Genomic DNA, 22,849 nt, shown 5'->3' on the forward strand with positions numbered 1-22,849 from the left:
TTTAGCATGCTTCTAGTATGTTGTTAGCATGTTTAGCACTTGCTGGCACTTTTTTATATGTTATTAGGAGTCCATAACAGTGTTAAACATGTCACTTCCTGTTGCCAGCAGGTGGCGCTATGACTATAACTGAATATGAGCATGGTCATGTGTTCAGGACAGAACGTTTATTAAAAGTGTGAAGTTTGGCGCAGATTGGACATTGCCTTCTTGAGTAACAACAACATCCTGTTTCATTGAATTAGCATGCTTTAGCACTTAGCTAAGTATTGCTAGTATGTTTTAACATGTTTCTAGCATGTTTAGAAGTCAATGGCATTTTTAACATGTTGCTAGAATGGCATCAACGTGTTAAACATGACACTTCCTGTTACCAGTAGGTGGCGCTATTACTATAACTGAATATTCTCATGTAGATATGTTCAGGACAGAACGCTTATCAAAAGTGTGAAGTTTGGGGCAGATTGGACATTCCATGCCTGAGTTACAGCAAATTCCTATTTAATTGCAATAATAGCATGCTTTAGCACTTAGCTAAGAGTTTGCTAGCATGTTTTAGCATGCTTCTAGTATGTTGTTAGCATGTTTAGCACTTGCTGGCACTTTTTTATATGTTATTAGGAGTCCATAACAGTGTTAAACATGTCACTTCCTGTTGCCAGCAGGTGGCGCTATGACTATAACTGAATATGAGCATGGTCATGTGTTCAGGACAGAACTCTTATCAAACGTATGAAGTTTGGGGCAGATTGGACATTCCATGCCTGAGTTACAGCAACTTCCTGTTTCATGGCGAAACATCAAAATTTGTCAGGCCGCCGAGGACCCGCCCTTCGACGAAAACTCAAGATCTTCGCAATTTAACGTCGCAAAGGCCTTAAGATTACACTCACCAAATTTGAAGATGATCAGATTAAAACTGTAGGAGGAGTTTGTTAAAGTATGAGGCCTGAAAATGTCAAAAACTGCACAAAAATCTGGGAGGAAGTTCAAAATGGCTGACTTCCTGTTGGGTTTAGGGCTATGCTCCAAGAGACTTTTTTGTAGGCATTAGGTCATTACATGTATGTACCGAATTTCGTGCACGTACGTGGAACGTTGCGGGAGGCGTACTCCGTTGAACTTTTATAGGTGGCGCTATCGAGCCGTTTTGCCCCGTCCAATTCTGAAACCTATATCAGATGTAAATTTTCGCCAGTTCTGACGCGTGTGCAAAGTTTCGTGAGTTTTCGCGCATGTTTAGGCCCTCAAAAATGCAATTCAATGCGGAGAAGAAGAATAATAATAATAATAATAATAATAAACAGAGCAATTCCAAGAGGGTCCTCACACCATCGGTGCTCGGGCCCTAATTACAGTAATATCATTCTTTAGCACTTAGCTAAGTGTTTGCTAGTATGTTTTAGCATGTCTCTAGTATGTTGGTAGGATGTTTAGCACCTACTGGCATTTTTTTATATGTTATTAGGAGTCAAGAACAATGTTAAACGTCACTTCCTGTTGCCAGCAGGTGGCGCTATGACTATAACTAAATATGAGCATGGACATGTGTTCAAGAGATAACTCTTATCAAACGTGTGAAGTTTGGGGTAGATTGTACATTGCCTTCTTGAGTAACAACAAAGTCCTGTTTCATTGAATTAGCATGCTTTAGCACTTAGCTAAGTATTGCTAGCATGTTTTAACATGTTTCTAGCATGTTTAGAACTCAATGGCATTTTTAACATGTTGCTAGAACGGCATCAACGTGTTAAACATGTCACTTCCTGTTGCCAGTAGGTGGCGCTATAACTATAACTGAATTTGAGCATAGACATGTGTTCAGGCCATGATTCTTATCAAACGTGTGAAGTTTGGGGCAGATTGGACATTCCATGCCTGAGTTACAGCAAATTCCTATTTAATTGCAGTAATAGCATGCTTTAGCACTTAGCTAAGTGTTTGCTAGCATGTTTCTAGTATGTTGCTAACCTGTTTAGCACTTGCTGGCTCTTTTTTATATGTTATTAGGAGACCACAACAGTGTTAAACATGTCATTTCCTGTTGACAGCAGGTGGCGCTATTACTATAACTGAATATTCTCATGTAGATGTGTTCAGGCCATGACTCTTATCAAACGTGTGAAGTTTGGGGCAGATTGGACATTCCATGCCTGTGTAACAGCAAATTCCTATTTAATTGCAGCAATAGCCTGCTTTAGCACTTAGCTAAGAGTTTGCTAGCATGTTTTAGCATGTTTCTAGTATGTTGTTAGCATGTTTAGCACTTGCTGGCACTTTTTTTATATGTTTTTATATGTCCACAACAGTGTTTAACATGTCACTTCCTGTTGCCAGCAGGTGGCACTATGACTGTAACTGAATATGAGCATGGTCATGTGTTCAGGACAGAACGTTTATTAAAAGTGTGAAGTTTGGCGCAGATTGGACATTGCCTTCTTGAGTAACAACAACATCCTGTTTCATTGAATTAGCATGCTTTACCACTTAGCTAAGTATTGCTAGCATGTTTTAACATAAGCTAGCATGTTTTAACATGTTTCTAGCATGTTTAGACCTCAATGGCATTTTTAACATGTTGCTAGAATGGCATCAACGTGTTAAACATGACACTTCCTGTTGCCAGTAGGTGGCGCTATTACTATAACTGAATATTCTCATGTAGATGTGTTCAGGACAGAACGCTTATCAAAAGTGTGAAGTTTGGGGCAGATTGGATATTCCATTCCTGAGTTACAGCAAATTCCTATTTAATTGCAATAATATGCATGCTTTAGCACTTAGCTAAGAGTTTGCTAGCATGTTTTAACATGCTTCTAGTATGTTGTTAGCATGTTTAGCACTTGCTGGCACTTTTTTATATGTTATTAGGAGTCCATAACAGTGTTAAACATGTCACTTCCTGTTGCCAGCAGGTGGCGCTATGACTATAACTGAATATGAGCATGGCCATGTGTTCAGGGCAGAACTCTTATCAAACGTGTGAAGTTTGGGGCAGATTGGACATTCCATGCCTGAGTTACAGCAACTTCCTGTTTCATGGCGAAACATCGAAATTTGTAAGGCCGCCGAGGACCCGCCCTTTGACGAAAACTCAAGATCTTCGCAATTTAACGTCGCAAAGGCCTTAAGATTACACTCACCAAATTTGAAGATGATCAGATTAAAACTGTAGGAGGAGTTCGTTAAAGTACGAGGCCTGAAAATGGCAAAAACTGCACAAAAATCTGAGAGGAAGTTCAAAATGGCTGACTTCCTGTTGTGTTTAGGGCTATGCTCCAAGAGACTTTTTTGTAGGTATTAGGTCATTACATGTATGTACCGAATTTCGTGCACGTACGTGGAATGTTGCGGGAGGCGCACTCCGTTGAACTTTTATAGGTGGCGCTATCGAGCCATTTTGCCCCGTCCAATTCTGAAACCTATGTCAGATGTAAATTTTCGCCAGTTCTGACGCGTGTGCAAAGTTTCGTGAGTTTTCGAGCATGTTTAGGCCCTCAAAAATGCAATTCAATGCGGAGAAGAATAATAATAATAATAATAATAATAATAATAAACAGAGCAATTCCAAGAGGGTCCTCACACCATCGGTGCTCGGGCCCTAATAATAAACAGAGCAATTCCAAGAGGGTCCTCACACCATCGGTGCTCGGGCCCTAATAACTATAAATGATGCATAGCATGCAACTAACCCTAAGCCAACCCCTATTCACAAGCCTAAACCTATAGTAAGTACATTTAGTTAATTATTTTTACTAAGTAATTAATTGTTTAATTACACTGTAACACAGACACATTAAAATAAAGTGTAACCAAAAGTGTCACATTCACGCTAGGCCTGTGTACTTCAAAGTACTTTCACATTTTATGTATGTATGTATGCATTTATTTATTTGAAATGGAGGGATAACACCCGGGACATGCAGTGCTTGTGTAAAGCGCACCAGGTTGTTGTGATACCTATAGAGATGCCGTTGGACATGGATGAGCTGTGCGGATTGATCCGGGTTGGACTCTGAGACTCTAAGAAGCTGTCGTCCAGCAGGTGACGGGGTTTCTCTGAGGGGAACGTCGCACTTTTACTCTCCACCACACCGAAATGCCACATCATACTGAGAGAGAGAGAGAGAGAGAGAGAGAGAGAGAGAGAGAGAGAGAGAGAGAGAGAGAGAGAGAGAGAGAGAGAGAGAGAGAGAGAGAGAGAGAGAGAGAGAGAGAGAGAGAGAGAGAGAGAGAGAGAGAGAGAGAGAGAGAGAGAGAGAGAGAGAGAGAGAACCATCATGAGACATGAGGTCCAACAACATCGTCTTAACCAGTTTCTAGTGCGAGGTAAACTTGGCAGCCTAAAGCAAAGGTGCTGCATATTTGATATTTATTTTAGCGTTCAAGTTTGAGGTTCATGTTTTTGAAAGAAGTCTCTTCTGCTGACCAAGGCTGCATTTATTTGATCAAAAATACAGTAAAAACAGTGAAATATTATTACAATTAAAAATAACCTATGTTCTATTTGATTATATAGTAAAATGTACTTTATTCCTGTGATCAAAGCTGAATTTTCAGCATCATTACTCCAGTCTTCAGTGTCACATGATCCTTCAGAAATCAGTATAATATGATGATTTGATGCTCAAGAAACATTATTTTTTCTTCTTTATAATCAATGCTGTGCAGCTTCATATTTTTTGTCAAACCAGAGACATTTTTTATTTAGGATTCTTTGATGAATAGAAAGTTCAAAAGAACAACATTTATTAGAAATAGAATTTTTGTAACATTATAAATGTCTTGACTGTCACCTGGTTCCACCTGGTATTAAGAAGCGTTTTGGTCGATCGGATCACAAGTGGACGACACTAAATACAGGAGTAAACGGGGTCTAAAACGTTTTGAGCTTGTCCACTTTCAGACACTTCCAGAGGGAGTTGAAAATGCATTCGACCGGATCGCTTTCGTATTGTAAACGCTTGTGGTTGAATGTGTTCAAACAGACACAAAAGACCGTCTACTCTCCGTCTACTGATCTAATGAGTAACATTATGAGAAGAGCTCTAGCCAGACGGGACTTAAACTGTCGGCTGAAGACACAAGTTTGGTTTGAAGATGAACAACGTATCAAGCTCAATGTTCTCTCAGCATTCCTGATGTCTAACACACACTCACAGCGTTCGGCTGGTCTTGTGTCTGTCAGAGCAGAAACTAAAGCTGATGCTCTCCGTATGTTTTCTGTTGTCTCCGATCGCGTTCATATGTGAAATACGTAAGCTTATTTTGTACATTAGATTGAAAGATCTGAAAAAGCCCATACATTTACCCAAAAGAATTCAGGACAGAAGTGGTCAAAAGTGGACAAAAGAGACGGATTAAAACACCAGGTGTAAACGGGAATGTGTCTCCCTCATCTACTTGTGATCCGATCGACCAAAACGCATCTTAATACCAGCTGTAAACAGGGCCTGAGTGTGTGTATACATGAGAGGAGAGAAAACGCACGCGTTGCCGAGGCTGTGGCTCTTTCTGTGGCGTGAGGGCGGTGTGGTGGGAATATGGACCCCCACGCTGGCATCAGGGCAAGTGGGCCGTCGATTATACCTCACCAAGAAAGGCACGTCAGACGGACCTGGAGGAGAAGGAGAGAAAGAGGGAAGAAGGGTGAGTTTGGCTCTTCACATGCCGATTGTTGTCAGTATCACTCAATGAAAGAAAACCCCTGGAGACTCTGACAGCGAGGCTCTGCTTTAGCAGTCAAAGCCACAGCAGAAGTGTTAACATTCTCTGAGCCTCTTGAGGGAGACAGAAGATCATTCAGTCCTCAGAGAGGAAACATGCTTTACCTCTAGAACTACAACCAGTGCTATTTTAGCATTTATTGACTAGTGTAGTATTTATTCATATTTTGAATAAGCTTTAAGGTACCACTTTACTATAAGGTTTAATTTGTGCATTTATTAACTTTTGTTGTTGTTAGTTAATATAAATGTTCATATTCATGTTAGATCACAAGTGCACACATTTTTTACCCTAATATGTATTAATAAATGTCGATAAATAAAGATTAATAAATGCTGTAGAAGTATTGTTAATTGTAAGTTCATGTTATATAATGCAGTTAATGTTAACTAATACAAACAAAAAACAAAAAGTTTTCATTTTAATGTTAGTTTAATTCATTTAATTCATTAATACAAGTGCTTTTGCCATTTGCTTGTGCTTTTATTGATATTTCAGTTTTAAGTAATTTTAGCACTTCAACTTTTTTCAGTTATTTGTCAAGGCAACAGTTTAAGTGAAGTTTAAGTTTTTTGACAATGTTTTTTAATAGTTTTCTTTTGGAAAATAGTTTGGAAACAATCATTACCATTGCAAAATATGTCTCTCTTACCGCTGCTCAAAATTAGCAGCATTATACTTCGATGTGTAACTTGTCCCAAGTTACCACCCAAATAACTACTGTACTTGACAATGGCCAACTAATCACCCAGAACAGCCTAGCAACTGCATAGCAACATGCTTAAAACATATAGAACATCACAGCAACCAAACACCATCCACAACGCCCATAGCCACATGGTTGCACAGCTTAACATCATTTTAACACATTTACTGCAAATAATGTGCAAATCTAGTTATGTGCAAAAAACATGTACTGCAGCTTTAAGTTCAGAATACTTCCATTTATGCATTTAGCAGTTGCTTTTTCTAAAATAGAGGAAATAGAGCAAATCTGACAGTTTTACATGTTCACAAATGTTTTTAAAGTGATAGTTCATCCAAAAAAGAAAACTCTAGCCCTCATGTTGTTATATGAACCTGTATGACTTTCTTTTCAGATATCCAGTGTTTCACAGAGGAAAGAAAGTCATTGTTTGGAAGCACTTTATGGGAGAGCAAATGTTTGGGTGAGATATATCTTTAAACTTCATTATCTCATCACACGAAACAATCAAAACATGTGATCAGAGTGTCTCAGACTCAAGGGCTCATAACCAAGATTTCCATAGCGGACAAAAAAGGGGAAGTGGAAACAATGTTAATGACTCGAATCATGCCGAGATACTTTACACCATAAGACACATTTAATGGAGAGAATTAATGGAGCCTTAAACAGTGATCAGCCTCTTCCAGTCTGGGTCAGACGAATACTTGTTTTCACACCATGTTTCTAACATGCAAATGCCTAAACGCCACAGTGGGATATTCAGGAAATGATCTTCACCTGGTTCTTGTTAAAACCTTCATTAATGAGTCTGACTACCAGCTTGTATAGGCCTTGTAATAGGCTTTTTTTTGAAAACACATCTTTTTCTCTCCATTTTGGCCTTGCGTCCACACTGAGAGCTTTTTTAAACAGCTCTCCGAAGTTGATAACATTTGAAAACACTATTTTCGCGTTGTAGTGTAGACTGTGAAAACGGAGGTATTTGAAAAAGATGACATGTTAAGTCATGTCACGCATATTGAACCCATAGATATCTATGGTTATACCGGCATTGTTGTGCCTGCTATTTACTTTCATAGTGTTGCTAAAGAGAAATGTTCCTTTGCACAGTTTCCATATTGCATTCCTGCAAAGATTATGGAAAATGTACTCGCATTTGCTGTCCTGTTGTAAAAAAAGGATGACAATTGCGTTGTCATCTACTAGTACTAGTACTACCATACTAGTGGTGTGGTCTTTTTATGCAATCAAACAGTAGTACAATTGGAGAGCTAAATTAATTATATTAGCTTAAAAAAAAGAAAAGACTTTTAAGAAGGTTAAAAGAAGTTTCTTGAAACATCTTAAGAAAGTTAAAACAAAGCAAACCAAAAAAATATTAAAGTTACTTGTTGGGTTCAGGGCAACTTTTGACCTTTTTATGGTGTCTTTGCGCCAGTTTCTCTTTCCCAAACTTTACACTTGTTTTTAAATAATACTAGCTCTAGGAACAAATATGATTTAATAAATATACAACATTTTCTGTATTAAATAAATTTAAGTGAATTATATTATGAAACAAAAACAGAAATGTTATATAAAATTGCCTTTATACATTATTTGAATTTGGCAGATCTTGCCTTATAATTGTGTGAATGAAATAAAAGGTTTTAATGAAATTCCCAGTATCTTTTTTAGAGTTTAATTGAATTTCATACAAGATATAATACAACTGAGATGGCAATTGATGCATTTGATTAGAATAATGATATGATTATTAATATTTCATAGGAGATTGAGATCTATTAATGACTTTTAAATTTCCCACATACGAATATAAAGCTTTCATGTTTTCTGGACAAAAGGCTTCAAAAAACCCACAGTGAAGACTTCATTCATTTAAAAATGACATAATGTCAATAGTGCCTATAAATGACATTGAGTTTTGTACTAAAACATTTAAGAAGTTGTCAGCAGAAAAATTTTTCTAAATATATTTGTCTGGTGTCATCTGTACCTGCTGACTGACTTCATCTCCAAATTAAAAGTGAATTGTATGGTAGACACATGCTTTGAGTTTAGCATAACCTTAGCGATCAATCTCGCGCTCTACAAGCTGATTCATGTGTTTTAGCTCATATGGGGGTCAAACTGTACAGAAATCATAACTCAAGCATGTGTTCCTTTTGTTTTTGCTACTAGCAGAGAGATTTAGGTGACTTTAGAGCCTCGTATATCTCTGCATTTCTAATTATGTTGTGGATGTTGATGTCCACAGGGTAGATCAACATCTCCTAGCTTGGTTTAAAGTAATAGTTCAACCAAAAATGTGATGTCTAAGTTTCAAACTAAGCAACTTTTGTGTTCAATGGAAATAAGTCGCTTGGGTAACTATTTATTTGCCACATGCACAACTAAACACGACCATTCAAAAGCTCAACAAGTCTGCAATTATTTGATCAAATGTACAGTAAAAATCAGTAATATTGTGAAATATTATAACAATTTAAAATAACTATTTTCTATTGTAATTTATTGTAAAATGTAATTTGTTCCTGTGATCAAAGTTTAATTTTCAGCATCATTCCTTACATGATCCTTCAGAAATCATTCTAATATGATGATTTGATGCTCAAGAAACTTTTCTGATTATAATCAACGTTGAAAACAGTTGTGCTGCTTCATACATCCTTACTGAATAAACATTAATTTCTTAAAAATAAAATAAAAAAATTAACGGCATATAGTGCATGCACAAACCAACTAAATGATGACAGGGAGAGCACAATGTGCAAAGCTGAGAACCACACACACAGCAGAGAGACGTGTCTGCCTCCGCTCTGTCTGTGAGTAAGACCTGCCGTTACCAACATGAATGTAACCGGCTGTTTCCAGCTATTAACAGTTTGGCAGTGATGTATTTGAGAAATCTTGTGCATCTGTGTTCTGCGAGTGACACAGAGCGATAGCTATGCTCATGCACACCCTGTACTTTCCTATTTAAACACATCGATAGGGTCTTTTATAATACAAGCGTACGGTGGCCGAGAGAGCTCAACATGCTGAAACTGAAGAAAACACACCAAGAAAACATTAGTTTAATAACACATGCTGCAAATGCTCACAACGCAACCAAATACAGAAACACGCAGCAAATAGCACATCAATGTTTCAAGGGACCCAAACAAGTGACGAACCTGGCTAGGGCTGCGTATTGTTCAATGTCTCCTCCTCAACGGTGTTGTAGATGACCTGAAAGGTGAGTTTTTTGTTTATTTTAACATCCTTGTGAGTATTTGCAGCGTGTGTCTGTATTGTGTTGCATTGTGAGTATTTGTAGCACATGTGTTGTCAAATTGATTTCCTATTTTGCTGCTGTTTTTTCTATTTGCATGCGTTTTCTTCAGGTGCAGCGTTTTGAGCTCTCTCGGCCACCGTACAATCGAATGTTTCTTTGCAACATACAGTATTCTGCATGTTAACAGTACATAGTGGATGAAAATCAATCATCAAGTGTTTATCATACATATGAACTCATTCAACAGTGTTTAAAAAACATCACAAGTATAAGTACATTAAAAACTTCCAACTTCAAAAATTCATGTTTCATTCAATGCCATTTCTTTGTAAATGTTTGTGAAATCTACTAGCAATTTCTGAGAGAAAACAGTTTCAACAACAAATGTTTTTTTTTTTTTTTTTGTGAAAAATGAGCAGAGCTGGAATCTACACAGCTGTTGATTTGTTTAAAGAGGTCATATTATGCTCTTTTTCAGTATTGATTTTGTTTTTGGGCACTATTAGAACAGGTTTTCATGCTTGAATGTTCATAAAACACATTATTTCCCCATATTCTCCACTGTTGCAGCTCCTCTTTTCCCAGTCTGTCAGTAACGCTCTGTTTAGTTCCTGTCTCTATGAAGCCCCTCCTTCTGAAAAGCAAAGTGTGCTCTGATTGGCCGGCTGGGTCAGTGTGTTGTGATTGGTCAAGAGCTTCGAGCACATTTGGGAAATGTCCCGCCCCTTTTCATAACCGCCAGTTTAACACACTACTAACTAACTCAACCAGACCCCGCCCCTTTATTCTGCATATGAATTATTTATTATTTAAATGAGGAATATTGTGACATTTTCGTTCCCTGAAGAAAACTCAAAACTACAATGGAGGCGTTTCAGGGAGTTCAGAAACAGTAACACTGATATAGAGAATAACTCCCGCTGGAGTGATTTGTGCTTTGTAACTTTGCAGAGCTTTTTCATGCTCAAACAGCAACATTACACACTAAAGAAATGTAAAAAAAAGCCTACTAGGTCCTCTTCGACATGTTTTAGTCACTACATCATACTTCAGTGTCTGTTATTTCATAGTTTTGATGACTTTACTATTATTGTCAAAAGTGGAAAATAGTCATAATAAAGAAAGGGGTGTGTTTTTATGTGTTTTCTGGCCTGAGTTTTGTGGACAGATCTCATTTCCTCGGCTGGACGTCTTGACAAACACATCTACTGGGTTACGTAACAGCCAGTCACCCTGAGACTCCAGGAAAGACCTTGTCCGCCCAATACTTGATGCGATGTAACCACAGGCATCTCATTCAATAAAAGAACATTTTATATATACCAAACATTGCTTTATGTCACGCATTGGCATTTAAGGATAAAATGATGAGGAAACAATGATGAATGAAAAGCCAAATGGTGCTAATATCCCAAGACCGCTGCGTTATATTGCACTCGGTCGGATCATCTGGTGGTGATATTCAGATGGCATGATGCTACACTGGGGAAACATGTCTAAGCATATGACGTCTTTTAACAATCAAAAACTTTAGGACTGCAATCACTACAAACGTTGTAGACGTTAACCTTAGGCCTTGGAATGAGAATAAAACATGTTAGTAAATGGCAAGAGAGGCTGAATGGTTACAGATCGTCTTGGAAACCACACAAACAACATCCAGATTAAGCTTTACGAACATGGAAACCTATAGATTTGGTTTCAAGGCTCAGGAGTAAATGCTTAGAAACGATACACGTGTGACTAGAGCTTACGGGCAAGTGCTTTACAATGTGAGCATGTACTTCAACATGCAGCATTTACAATGGAGGAATCTAAACAGTTCAAAAAGAATGAGAAATACACACCCATATGCTCATTATATTCACAACAGACCCTGAAAGTGCTCTCAGACTGCTTGAACTTTTGTTATATGTACCGTAAAATAATCGCATAACCGCTGTTGGCATTGATAAGCCAAATCATACCTTAATTAGAGGAGTTAATGATTATGTAGTGATTTAATCCATTAAACTAATCTACAATTTTTTGTTCAATTTCAGCACAAATGTGCTCATATGAGCAGTGGGCCAAAACACACACTGTAGATTAGTCAAGTTAAAATTAAGCGTAAAATTATTATACCTAATTATTATATTATTATTTATACATATTTATGACCATAATAAATTAATGGTAAACTAATCCTCTAAACATGACATCATATGATCCAAAAGTTTACTATCTCTGATGAAATATTTCTCACAATGCCTATAAGATAAATTCAAGGCATTTCAAACCCAAAAATGAGTGATAAAAAGAAATTAATAGTATATTGAATAGAAAAAACTTTTGGATGGTGTCAGATATATTTGATGATTATATTTCGACATTAAAAAAAAAAAAAATAATAATAAAATCTGTGAACTGTAAATCTGAGCTGTTTTTTAAATCTGTGTTTTCTGGGCTCAGTGACGGATGTCTCCATGTGGTGGTGTAATGTCGATTTGCTATGTTGTTATAACGAGGGATCCGTTGAGAGCCATTATGTGCTGTTTGTTTTCTCAGCCCACATTAGAGCCCATTCCAGTTCCCTTTGCTCTTTCAATGAGTCAAAGAGGACGGGCCTCCCTCGGCCCCTCAAAGCCCTTCATTAACTCTAACATCAGGAGCCAGTGACCTCATTCAGCCAGTCTACAGAACTCAGATGGGACAACACAATGGATGCTTGGGGGAAAAGACTAGGATTTCTTCAGTACAGTAAGTTACATAGGCTATATTCAAAAGTTAGAGGTCAAAGACACGTTCAAACCAAGAACAATAACTATAACGATAACTAAACCACACCAACAGACGATATCGTCCTGTTAATTATAAGTTTTGTCACCTGCCACTTTAAATGCTCAAGCTTTTTATAGAATGATGGATTCTGATTGGCTGTTAATGTTTTTAGCGTTAATTAGCTGGAATAAAAAATCCATTAAAAATATCCTGGAAAAGCATGTGCCAGTTTCCAAAAAAAAAATAAAAAAATTCGACATTGATAATAATCAGAAATGTTTCTTGAGCAGCAAATCAGCAAATTAGAATGATTTCTGAAGGATCATGTGGGGAAAAAAATCAGCTTTGATCACAGGAATAAATTACATTTTACAATATTTAATATTCACAAATTTTAAATTCTAATAATATTTCACAATATTAGTGCTTTTTACTGTATATTTAATCAAATAATTTCAGACTTGTTAAGCTTTTGAATGGTAGTGTATAGTTGTGTACGGGGCAAATAAATAGTTACATAAAATACTTCCTTCCATGAAACACAAGAGTAGCTTAGTTTGAAACCTTTGGTTGAACTATTCCTTTAAACCAAGCTAGGAGATGTTGATCTATCCTGTGGATAAATGTAATAATATTTCAAAATTTTACTGCATTTTAGATCAAATAATTGCAGCCTTGGTAAACAAAAGAGACTTCTTTCAAAAACATTAAGAAATCGTACCGACCCCAAACTTTTGAATTGCAGTGTAATTTAAATGAACATCAGTAGAAATGATCACATTTCGAGAGCACCAGCTGTCTTACCTGCGAGATCTTCTTTAGATGTGGCCATGCGTGGGGAGCTGGTCCCTGGTTCAATTTTTAGAGACAGTCTGTAATGGAAAGAACAAGCAAAAGTCTCACCAAAAAACCTCCACAAGTTCCATGAAGCTTCAGGGTGGTTCATTTAATGTTTCAAAACCAACTTATGTCTGGCTGAAAGTACAGAGTTTGAGCATGAATTTAGTTGAACAGGATCTGCCATAAACCCCAAATAACACGTGTTAGTGAAATCATAACATTTTACCCTCAACCAACAGCGCAACCTTAAGCACTCAGATTTATGTTACAGTAAAAGATGTCACTTTGAATAAAAAAAAAGCATATCATGGAAATCAGGATTTTTCCTGCTCTTTCATATTAAAGAGTTAGATGAATAGACACTCAAAACTTTCCCCAGTGCACTAAAAACATTTCTTGAAAAGAAATGCAAAACGGATCAGAAATCATGATTATGACATCAAAACTACAAGCTCATTAATATATGGCCACTTACATTTCATATTAACACCTAGTCAGTGTTCATCTACTTGACCTGCCCTAATGAGCCTGATTTCTGATTTCATCACTTGCAAAACAACAGATCTAACACCACTTAATATTTCAAAACCCCTTTCCTATAAAAAGCTCTTACAGGCCTCTGAGGCGAAGTAACACCCCACACAGTTCACGCTCACATTTGGCTTTACTAGTCACGTACTTGACCTGGAGGAGACATTGAGAAACCCAAACGGGATCTGCTGGGCCGATAACATTTCACGATTTTATAGGGGAACAGAAGGGACTCATTGTTAACAATCCAATAAACTGAACTGTAATCTCTTATTTCCACACCATCAACTGCGATTCACAGAATATGCAAAAGTAGTCTTTTTAATAGTGTTTTGGCACAATGTAAAGTGAGTTTTTGAAAGGAATGTGCAAATTAAACACAATGAAGCCAAAAGTTTTTGTATAGCTAAAACAGTAGATCATGGCGCTAGCAACGCAATGCTCACAGGTTCGATTCCCAGTGAATGCATGCATTTAAAAAAAGGATATAAATTCTGAGTCGCTTTAGATAAAAGCATCTGCCAAATGCATACATGTAAAACAACTTTTTCACTGGTCAGTCTCAGCTAGATTTTTCTAAAAAAAAAAATAGCTTTTTGCATGACGCTTTAAGCAAATTGGGATGCTAAGGTTTTGATTTTCTACATCTGTTGAAAATATGAGAACATGCGAGAGATGTGAGAACAAAAGGCCAAATTATTGACCAAATAATTAATGTTCCTAGAGCTCTGCTTTAAAGGGGTCATGACATGGATTTTTTTACAAATTGTTTCCTTGTAATGCTAATAAAAGAAAATAAATTCCACAAAGAACAAAACAAATATACTGTGTATGTGGAAAAATTATTTTCATCCTTTATTCTGATTTGTTCACAGTCATAATTAATGATTTAACATTCAATCTTATCTTCTTTTTAACAAACAATAGATGTGGCGTTATCAGTTTTCTCGTCTAGAATGCAGCAATTGGACATTTATTGACGCTTATGACCGAACAAGAGATCAATAGCCTAACTGCGTGTCCTCTGTAATATCAAATCATTGAATATTTTTTAGATGGCTTAGACCGCCCTATACATCTGCAGAAATGACATCCGTACGCCTCAGTCCAGGAAAATTAAACTGGATTTACACTAAAAATAAATAACACAAAACAGACTGCATCTATTGATAGCCAAAGAACAAAATGAAACCGCCAAAAAAAGCAACTCAACAACCTGGAACAGTGTCCAGGGGATCTGTGAAAGAAAAGATCAGATTCTTTACGGATAACGCACTGTTTTTAAGGAAGTTGAAATATTCCGAGTCGGATAACCGATGGGTGTGGAGAATTCCCTGGAGAAACGCTAATGACAGCAATCAATCATTCTCTTGTAATTTGTGCTTAACAGCATTTCTCAGTAACGAAAACAAAAATCTTTACCGATGAGATTGGAGGTTGAGAGTTCAGAGAGCAGATAACGTAAAACTATTCCAAACCTTAACAAGACTACAGGTCTAGGCCTCAAAGACGAGCTCCAGACGAAATGGCTGTTTCCAAACGGTAGGCAAAAAGATGCCGCCGACAAATCCTAAAGCAGCAACACATGTTTCCCGGGCAGATAAACCAATCCCAGAGTGCACTGCGACAAGCTCAGTCAACTTCTGCCAATACTGCAGAGTATGAGCTAATGCCATGTCTAATTTTAATAAGGGATTATTTCAACCAATTTTTGTGTGCAATGTTAACCGAAAGTGCAACCGAGAAGCTCTGCGATTATGATTTGACATGCATTCACGTTAGAAACTAAATATGGAAGTAACCAAAACAAAACACTGCTGCACATTTACCGATATGCATTAAAACAATACAGTTGCATCACCTTTATACAACCTAATAAGGATTATTAATGCATAGAATTGAACAAATAATTAAAAAGTTCATAAAGATTTGCTTTAAACCAGACAACACTAAAAATGAAAAGCAACTTCTAGTTTTTCAATTCTAATTTAGTTATACTGTTATATATATCAACAGAACAATTGCACTTTTATGTGTATAATTTCTCAGCGTACATAATAAAGTAAAAATAATACGAATTATTACAATATAATCATTATTAACTAAAATATATGTAAATAAAAAAATGCATATATAAAAATAAGATTTAACATAAGAAAATTCCTTACAGTTACAGTTATCAGTGCAGTATCTGTTATTGTTTATAAACAAAATAAATAAACTTCACATTAGTGATTTGTTCAGTCATTCTTATTTAACATCCCACATTATCTGCTTGTTAACAAATTGTATAAAGGGGATCTTATTGATTTCTTATATCACTTTTTTCCATAGTAAGATTACAAGACATTTCTTTAAATCATTAAGAGGAGGAAAGTCTACATGCTAAAACAATAACATGATTAGTGTGTAGTAAAGAGAAATCTATAAGCATTTATAAATACACTCTTAAAGTTCTTTTATTGGCATTGATGGTTCAATGAAGAATCTGTAACATCCATGGAATATTTTCATTGCACAAAGTAAAAAAAAAAAGGTTCTTTAGATTTTTTAAATGTTCTTCACACTAAGAAAAATAGGTTGTAGAGATTGACTATTTTTGACTTTCAAAATGCCGGCGGACACAGCTACAGTGAGTTGTTCAAACTCTTTCTTTTTAGTAAACTCTGTGTACACAAACAATGTCCTCAATGCTGGAGTTCATGTGTAGAGCCCCTGGTGATACTTCCAGCGCAGTTTCATGTTGTGTCGAGCCTTCTTAGTGTTTTAAAAATAGCGATTTTTGATGCTATCATAGTCGTGCCCCATTCACTCCCATTCAAAAGGCAATTTGACCGAAAATGAAAAAAAACGGTCAATCTTAAAAGTGGCGTTTCCATTCTAATTATGCTTTTAAATGAAAGTTTGCCTCGGGTAGATTAACAAAAAGAGCCTAGGTTGCATTTTGGAGAGAGTTACCCTTTAAGAATGTTTTCTAAAAGGTTCTTTAGGGAACCAAAAATGATTCTTTTAAGGCATCGCAACATTTGAAATAATGCTTATTCAGCAGCCTCTGCGTCTGGTGTGTGAAGTTGATTTTCCACCCGAGTTCATGTGTAGTGTTTCCAGACCGGTGGATCTAGAGCCGTCCGCTTCTTTCATGTTCTCAACCCATCCAGAACTATGGCACTGGAACAGAAAGTGAGATGGCCAGCGGTGATGAGGGAGGCTGGGATTTGGAGATTTGTCGGGCCAGGATAAAGCCAGCAGAATGATGTAAATTCTGGATGAACTTCAATAGCACACCCTACGGTTTCCATGCGTTTGTGGCCATGCGAGGTCGTAACGGGGTCACAGACGAAACGTCACCGTGGAGACCACATGAGAACCGCCGACTATCATCATGATCCACTCGCACTTTTTTAATCTCTTCTGGAGATTTGGACTTCAGCCAGTCTCACCCGCAATAAAACAGCCTTGAGCTGTGCAGAAAACACCCTGGAGATTTCAGATACGGCAAACCACAAATATCACTCATGACAGATGCTCCGAGTTCCTTCGTTGTATAAACAGCTGGATCAGCCACTTTAAAAATGTATTATTGCAGGTCTTTTTATTGTGACTTTAACAGAATACAGTTACAGAGTACTCAACAGCAAGAAAGACCTGATGGCTTGAATGACAATAACTTACGTTGAATACGTGCCTAAACTTCGAACAACGCACAACTAAACAAAACAATGTGATTTTTTTGCAATGCTATCTTACTGTTGAGGTTTTGTAGAAGTTACAAGAATGACTTGTGATAGTTTGGACGTTAAAATAGGTTATATAGGTTAATAAACAAAGTACATTTACTTGAGTACTGTACTTAAGTACACTTTTATCTGTACTTTACTTGAGTATATTTTTTTCTGGAAACTTTTTACTTTAACTTCACTACATTTGACAAATTTCACAAATATTGTACTTTTTACTCCACTACAATTCTGTCACGGTCCTTGAGTAGAAAGGAGTAATGTCAGTCAGGGGATAATTTTGGTTGGAAAATTAAAGTCAGTATGACGTCAGAACCCAACTGATGTTGGTTTCTGACGTCAACCCGATTTTCATTTACAACGTCTGTCCAACATTGGGGATTAATGTCAATCTGGCGTTGGATTCTGACATCAACCCGATTTTCATTTTCAACATTGGGTTTGGTCTTCTAACTGTGAAATTTTTCATAGATTCAGAGGCATAAGATAATGTAAGTATTACATACAACAATAAGAAATAATGCATTGACATTTACTTTTTACTTTTGATACTTAAGTACATTTAAAAACAAGTACTTCTGTACTTTTACTTAAGTAAAAATCTGTAATGATTCAGGTCTGTGTTCCTCTGTCATGTCCCGTGTTCATCTGTTCCCCATTATGTTGATTAGTCTCCCCAGGTGTTTCAGATTGACCACGCCCCCTTGTTATCTTGTTTAGCTTGTTTGTCCTTTTATTTAAGCCCTGTGTTTGAGTTCAGTCTTTGTGAGTTCTTGTTTCATTGTTGAGTGCTGTTCCTGGTTGTCCTGTCCTGAGTCATGTTCCTGGAATCTATGTTTGTAAAGTCTAGAGTCTATTTAATAAATTACGCAGCATTTGGATCCCGCTTTCTCCTTGTCTCCGCCGCAGCATCACAAAATCGGTCTTTACAACTTTTACTTGTAACGGAGGAATATTTGACCAGTAGTATCTGTACTTTACTCAAGTAAGGAAGTTGTGTACTTTGTCCACCTCTGAATATTACAGTAAAATCTGTACCCTTTTTACCGCTTGTATAAAATATAAAAATACATACTCACGGCCACTTTATTAGGAACACCTGTTCAGCAGTTCAGTAAAAATGACCAGGTCAGAAGAAAAAAATCCTTATTGTTGAGCCTTGACTTTCTTTCTTTTTTTTTTTTGGTTATATAACACCATTTTTAAGTCTGTTTCTCCCCAAACCTGTGTATAAAGCACGTGAAACTGAAGAACTCTGATTAAAAAGACATTTAACTGATTGTCCGTCGTCAGCACAGGATTCGGTCCAAGCCAAGAAAACAATGATTTCCGATGAGCTACATGAAAGAGTGATGTTGGGATGTGTTTATGTCTGAGTCTTTCCCGGATGACCGTCCACAGGAAAAACATTTGCTTTCAGATAGGTATAAAAGCACAGTGAAACATGATGCTTTTGTTTTAAATCTGTTAAAGTTGACAGTTAAAGGATAATTGAATTTTATAAACGCAACACCAGATAATATTCCATAATTTTGTTCTAATATGATTGCTTCAACAGACGAATGCTCTTTAGCACGGGTGTATCAGGATATTGGACTCAGTGTCACATTTCCCCTCACATGTTGAGACATTAATATCAGTAATGTACTTCAGATACAGCGCATGCCAATGGTAACAGCCTCTTCACAATGTTGAGACGAGCTGCCCACAGATGATCACTCATCCCGCAGGATAAACATTTAAATCCAGCATAATCAATGGCTCTTTTAACTCTCTGATGAATTGCTAATTCACAAACTTACTTCACAGCTGTTCATGGTGGAATGAGGTCGAGGAGAACTTCAGAAGTTCACACTAAAACAAAGGCAGAACTACTGCATTCTCTTTGAAATGAGCATTAAAGCTTCTGGTTAAAGTTGTAGCAACTAATAACTGCTGATTACAATAACTCTACAGAAACCACAACTGGATCTTATCCCTGAGATTGGACTGTATGTTCACATCAGCTAAATACAGTGTTCAACCCTCTATTTAAAAGGACAGTTCTCCCAGAAAAGAAAATTCGTTACAAATCTGTTTGACTTACTTTCTTTTGCTGAACACAAAGAAAGATATTTCTGTTGTTTTTGTCTGTTTAATTGAAGTCAATGGGACAATCGTTTTATTTTTTGTTTGAACTTTTTAAAATCAGTGCTACATGACTAGAGAAAAACAGATGAAATGGGCAGCACAACTGTTTTCAACATTGATAATAATCGGAAATGTTACTTGAGCATCAAATCATCATATTAGAATGATTTCTGAAGGATCATGTGACACTGAAGACCGGAGTAATGATGCTGAAAAATCAGCTTTGATCACAGGAATAAATTACACTTTACAATATATTACATTATAAAACAGTTATTTTGAACTGTAATAATATTTTACAATATTACTGTTTTTGCTGTATTTTTGAACAAATAAATGCAGCCTTAAGGCCCTTTCACACCGGATGCGTAACGAAAAAGCGAATAGTTCGTGTGCGAATAGTTCGCGTCAAAACCCATCACATGAGCCGCGTAAACACGGCCTCTATCTCTATCTTTGACGATTAGCTTTCTATCCCAAATGTAGTTTAGCCTGCTAGCCTACACAGCACAGGACTATACAACAACTTAAACTATCACACAACATACTCACAGTCGTGATAACCAAGTTGGTTGGCAATGCTACGCCACACAATCATTGTCCTTGTAGTATATGATTGGCTGAAGTCTTTTCTGTCGCCCCAAAAGGAAAAAAAAAAAATCGTCATCGAAACGAAAAAAAAAAAAATCGTTTTTTCGCCGCAGCACATTCGCGTTCGGTGTGAAAGGACTCATTACACAAACAGCTGATCAAAAAATAAAACCATTGCGCGAATTATTCATGCGTAAAAATCACGTCCAGTGTGAAAGGGCCTTTAGTGAGCAGAAGAGGCTTCTTTCAAAATCATTCAAAAATCTTAATTATTCAAACTTTTGTCCAGTAGTGTATACTTCCAAGAGCGCAACAACACAAAACAGGTTGAAAAATGGTGACTTTGTCCTTTAAACTAAGGCATTGTGGTCATTCTGACTCTAACCAATCAGATCGCAAGATTCTGCAATTATATACTATCATAACCAATCACAGAATTAAAAATAAAATGGTCGGAAAATGTTGCTAAAAAACATGCAATCATTGCAATTTAAACACAATTCTGACCCAGAATTGCTGGAAACATAAAGTACATAAAGGTTATATGATTTAGAACAATTGCATATGAGGATTTATATCTCATTGTTTGTTCCACCATGTGTTTGGACTCACTCGGCCTAAACCCTGCTGAGCTTAAGCAATGCAATTTCATGTTGCTCAAACTCACAGAACACCCAGTGTTTTTAATAAAAACACATTGCATTTGTGTAAAACACTATTTAATGGTACAATCAAAATGTCTTAAGGCGGTTACAGTTTCACCACATTTATGTGATGACTTTGCTTCTTACTGTGCCGACCACCCAAAAATCTAATCACGGTGTTGTTTGCCTATAAAAGCAGTGACCCGTGAATTCCCAGTGTCAAATGCCTAGGGATGCCCGTCTAGAAAAAAACAAACGCAATCATGCGCTATTAAATCATGGGTCTGGCCGACGGGTCGGCCTCGCTCTGGGCTTCTGGTGCCACGCGTTCTGTTAAAGTCATCATGCTGTTTGAAGGAGCTCCACTGCAAGCTAAATCCCTTTGCATTTTACCTTTGAGACCACGAACCCCTCACTTACTTGAAATTGTCGTCTTCCACGAACTTTTGAAGCTCCTCGATGTAGCGAACAGACATCAAGTACTTCTGCACATGCGGGAGCGTCACAAGGTGATCTGTGAGGAGGAGGAGGAGGGTATATAAACACACATGTATATCAATCTAAAATTCCCCCACAGATTTCACGAAAACGAACTGACCGTATGTGCAGGACACCTGGAGGTCAGAGATCACCCGCAGGATGTTGTTCATCTGATTGGTTCTCTGCTGAGTCTCAATGATGCTGTCAGACGCTGGATAGGCCGAGTCAATGTAAATCAGGTCCAGCAAGTAGATCCCTGTGTGTGAGGAATGGAAAAGACACAGACGCATTAAAACAGAAGTATTAATAACATTTATGGATTCACCGTTATACAAATTTAGGCTGATATGATACTGATAATAATGACCAAAGATGATGTATATCGCCATGAAAAGATTTATTTTGTCATTATCACCAGCTGACTGCACATTTTCTGTCTTATTTAATCCTAAAATAATAATAATAATAATAATAATAATAAGTTAATAAATAAAATGTATTTACTTTAAATATATTTATAATTCATTAATTAATTAAATTGTATTCAATATAAATTTTTAAATTAAAGTATTTTAAATTGTGTAAATAAATATATGTATTTTAATATAATATAATATAATATAATATATTATAATACAATATAATACAATATAATACAATATAATATAATATAATATAATATAATATAATATAATATAATATAATTAATATAATATAATATCTTTATATTTTTATATTATACATAAATGTAGTTTATAAATAAACTTAACATGTCTTTTAGTTCAATTTAAACAATTTGTTTGAAATTATTTAAGCAAATGTATTTAAATGAATAAATAAATAAATGTATTTACATAATTTATAATTTTTTATTGAAATATTATATATTTATATCATCATAAATAAACAGTTTATAAATAAACAAAGTGTTTGGGGAAAAATTATTTCATTTATTTGAATAAATAAATACATAAATGTAAATAATTTATTTGAAATATGTAAATAAATACTTTTTCTTTATTTAAACTTAAAAGTTAGGAAAAATATTTAAATACATTAATTTACTTGAAATGAAAGAAAGGAAGAAAGCTAGCAGAGATACACAATAGTCTTTTTCAGTGCACTACATGCTGGTATCTGTACAGACATCTGCTAATACAGCAGAAATACTCTGTTTACACACGTAAAACTTAAGAATACTTATTTGAAGTCTAATAAAGAGATTGAGATATACAGTAGCACCGTCATGCACGGTTATGCTGCATTACCTCAGTCAATCTGTGATACACATGATACCTATACTGACTAACAAGAACCAGACATATACGGCAGGAACAACTGACTCTCCTGGCATTAATTTTTCCCAGAATGCATCTTAGAAATTACACAACTGCACAGCATCCACAATTACATCATTCTGCAA

The 22,849-nt window shown here is 36.3% G+C and overlaps 1 protein-coding gene across 2 annotated transcripts in view; it reads right to left on the reverse strand.

Annotated features, from left to right (window-relative positions):
• The window catches only part of LOC308691447 (ras-specific guanine nucleotide-releasing factor RalGPS1), a 165,540-nt gene that overhangs the window by 24,270 nt on the left and 118,421 nt on the right, over positions 1-22,849 (reverse strand). For both annotated transcript variants that reach the window (XM_081366649.1, XM_081366650.1), the window contains exons 9-13: positions 21,545-21,682; positions 21,367-21,460; positions 13,278-13,345; positions 5,491-5,617; positions 3,961-4,112 (exon numbers count right to left, since the gene is read on the reverse strand). In XM_081366649.1, the coding sequence (XP_081222775.1) occupies positions 3,961-4,112; positions 5,491-5,617; positions 13,278-13,345; positions 21,367-21,460; positions 21,545-21,682 (579 nt within the window). The remainder of the gene's footprint in view (positions 1-3,960; positions 4,113-5,490; positions 5,618-13,277; positions 13,346-21,366; positions 21,461-21,544; positions 21,683-22,849) is intronic.

The sequence above is a fragment of the Scardinius erythrophthalmus genome (assembly GCF_964197995.2).
Source record: "Scardinius erythrophthalmus genome assembly, chromosome: 5".
Classification (NCBI taxonomy): Eukaryota; Metazoa; Chordata; class Actinopteri; order Cypriniformes; family Leuciscidae; genus Scardinius; species Scardinius erythrophthalmus.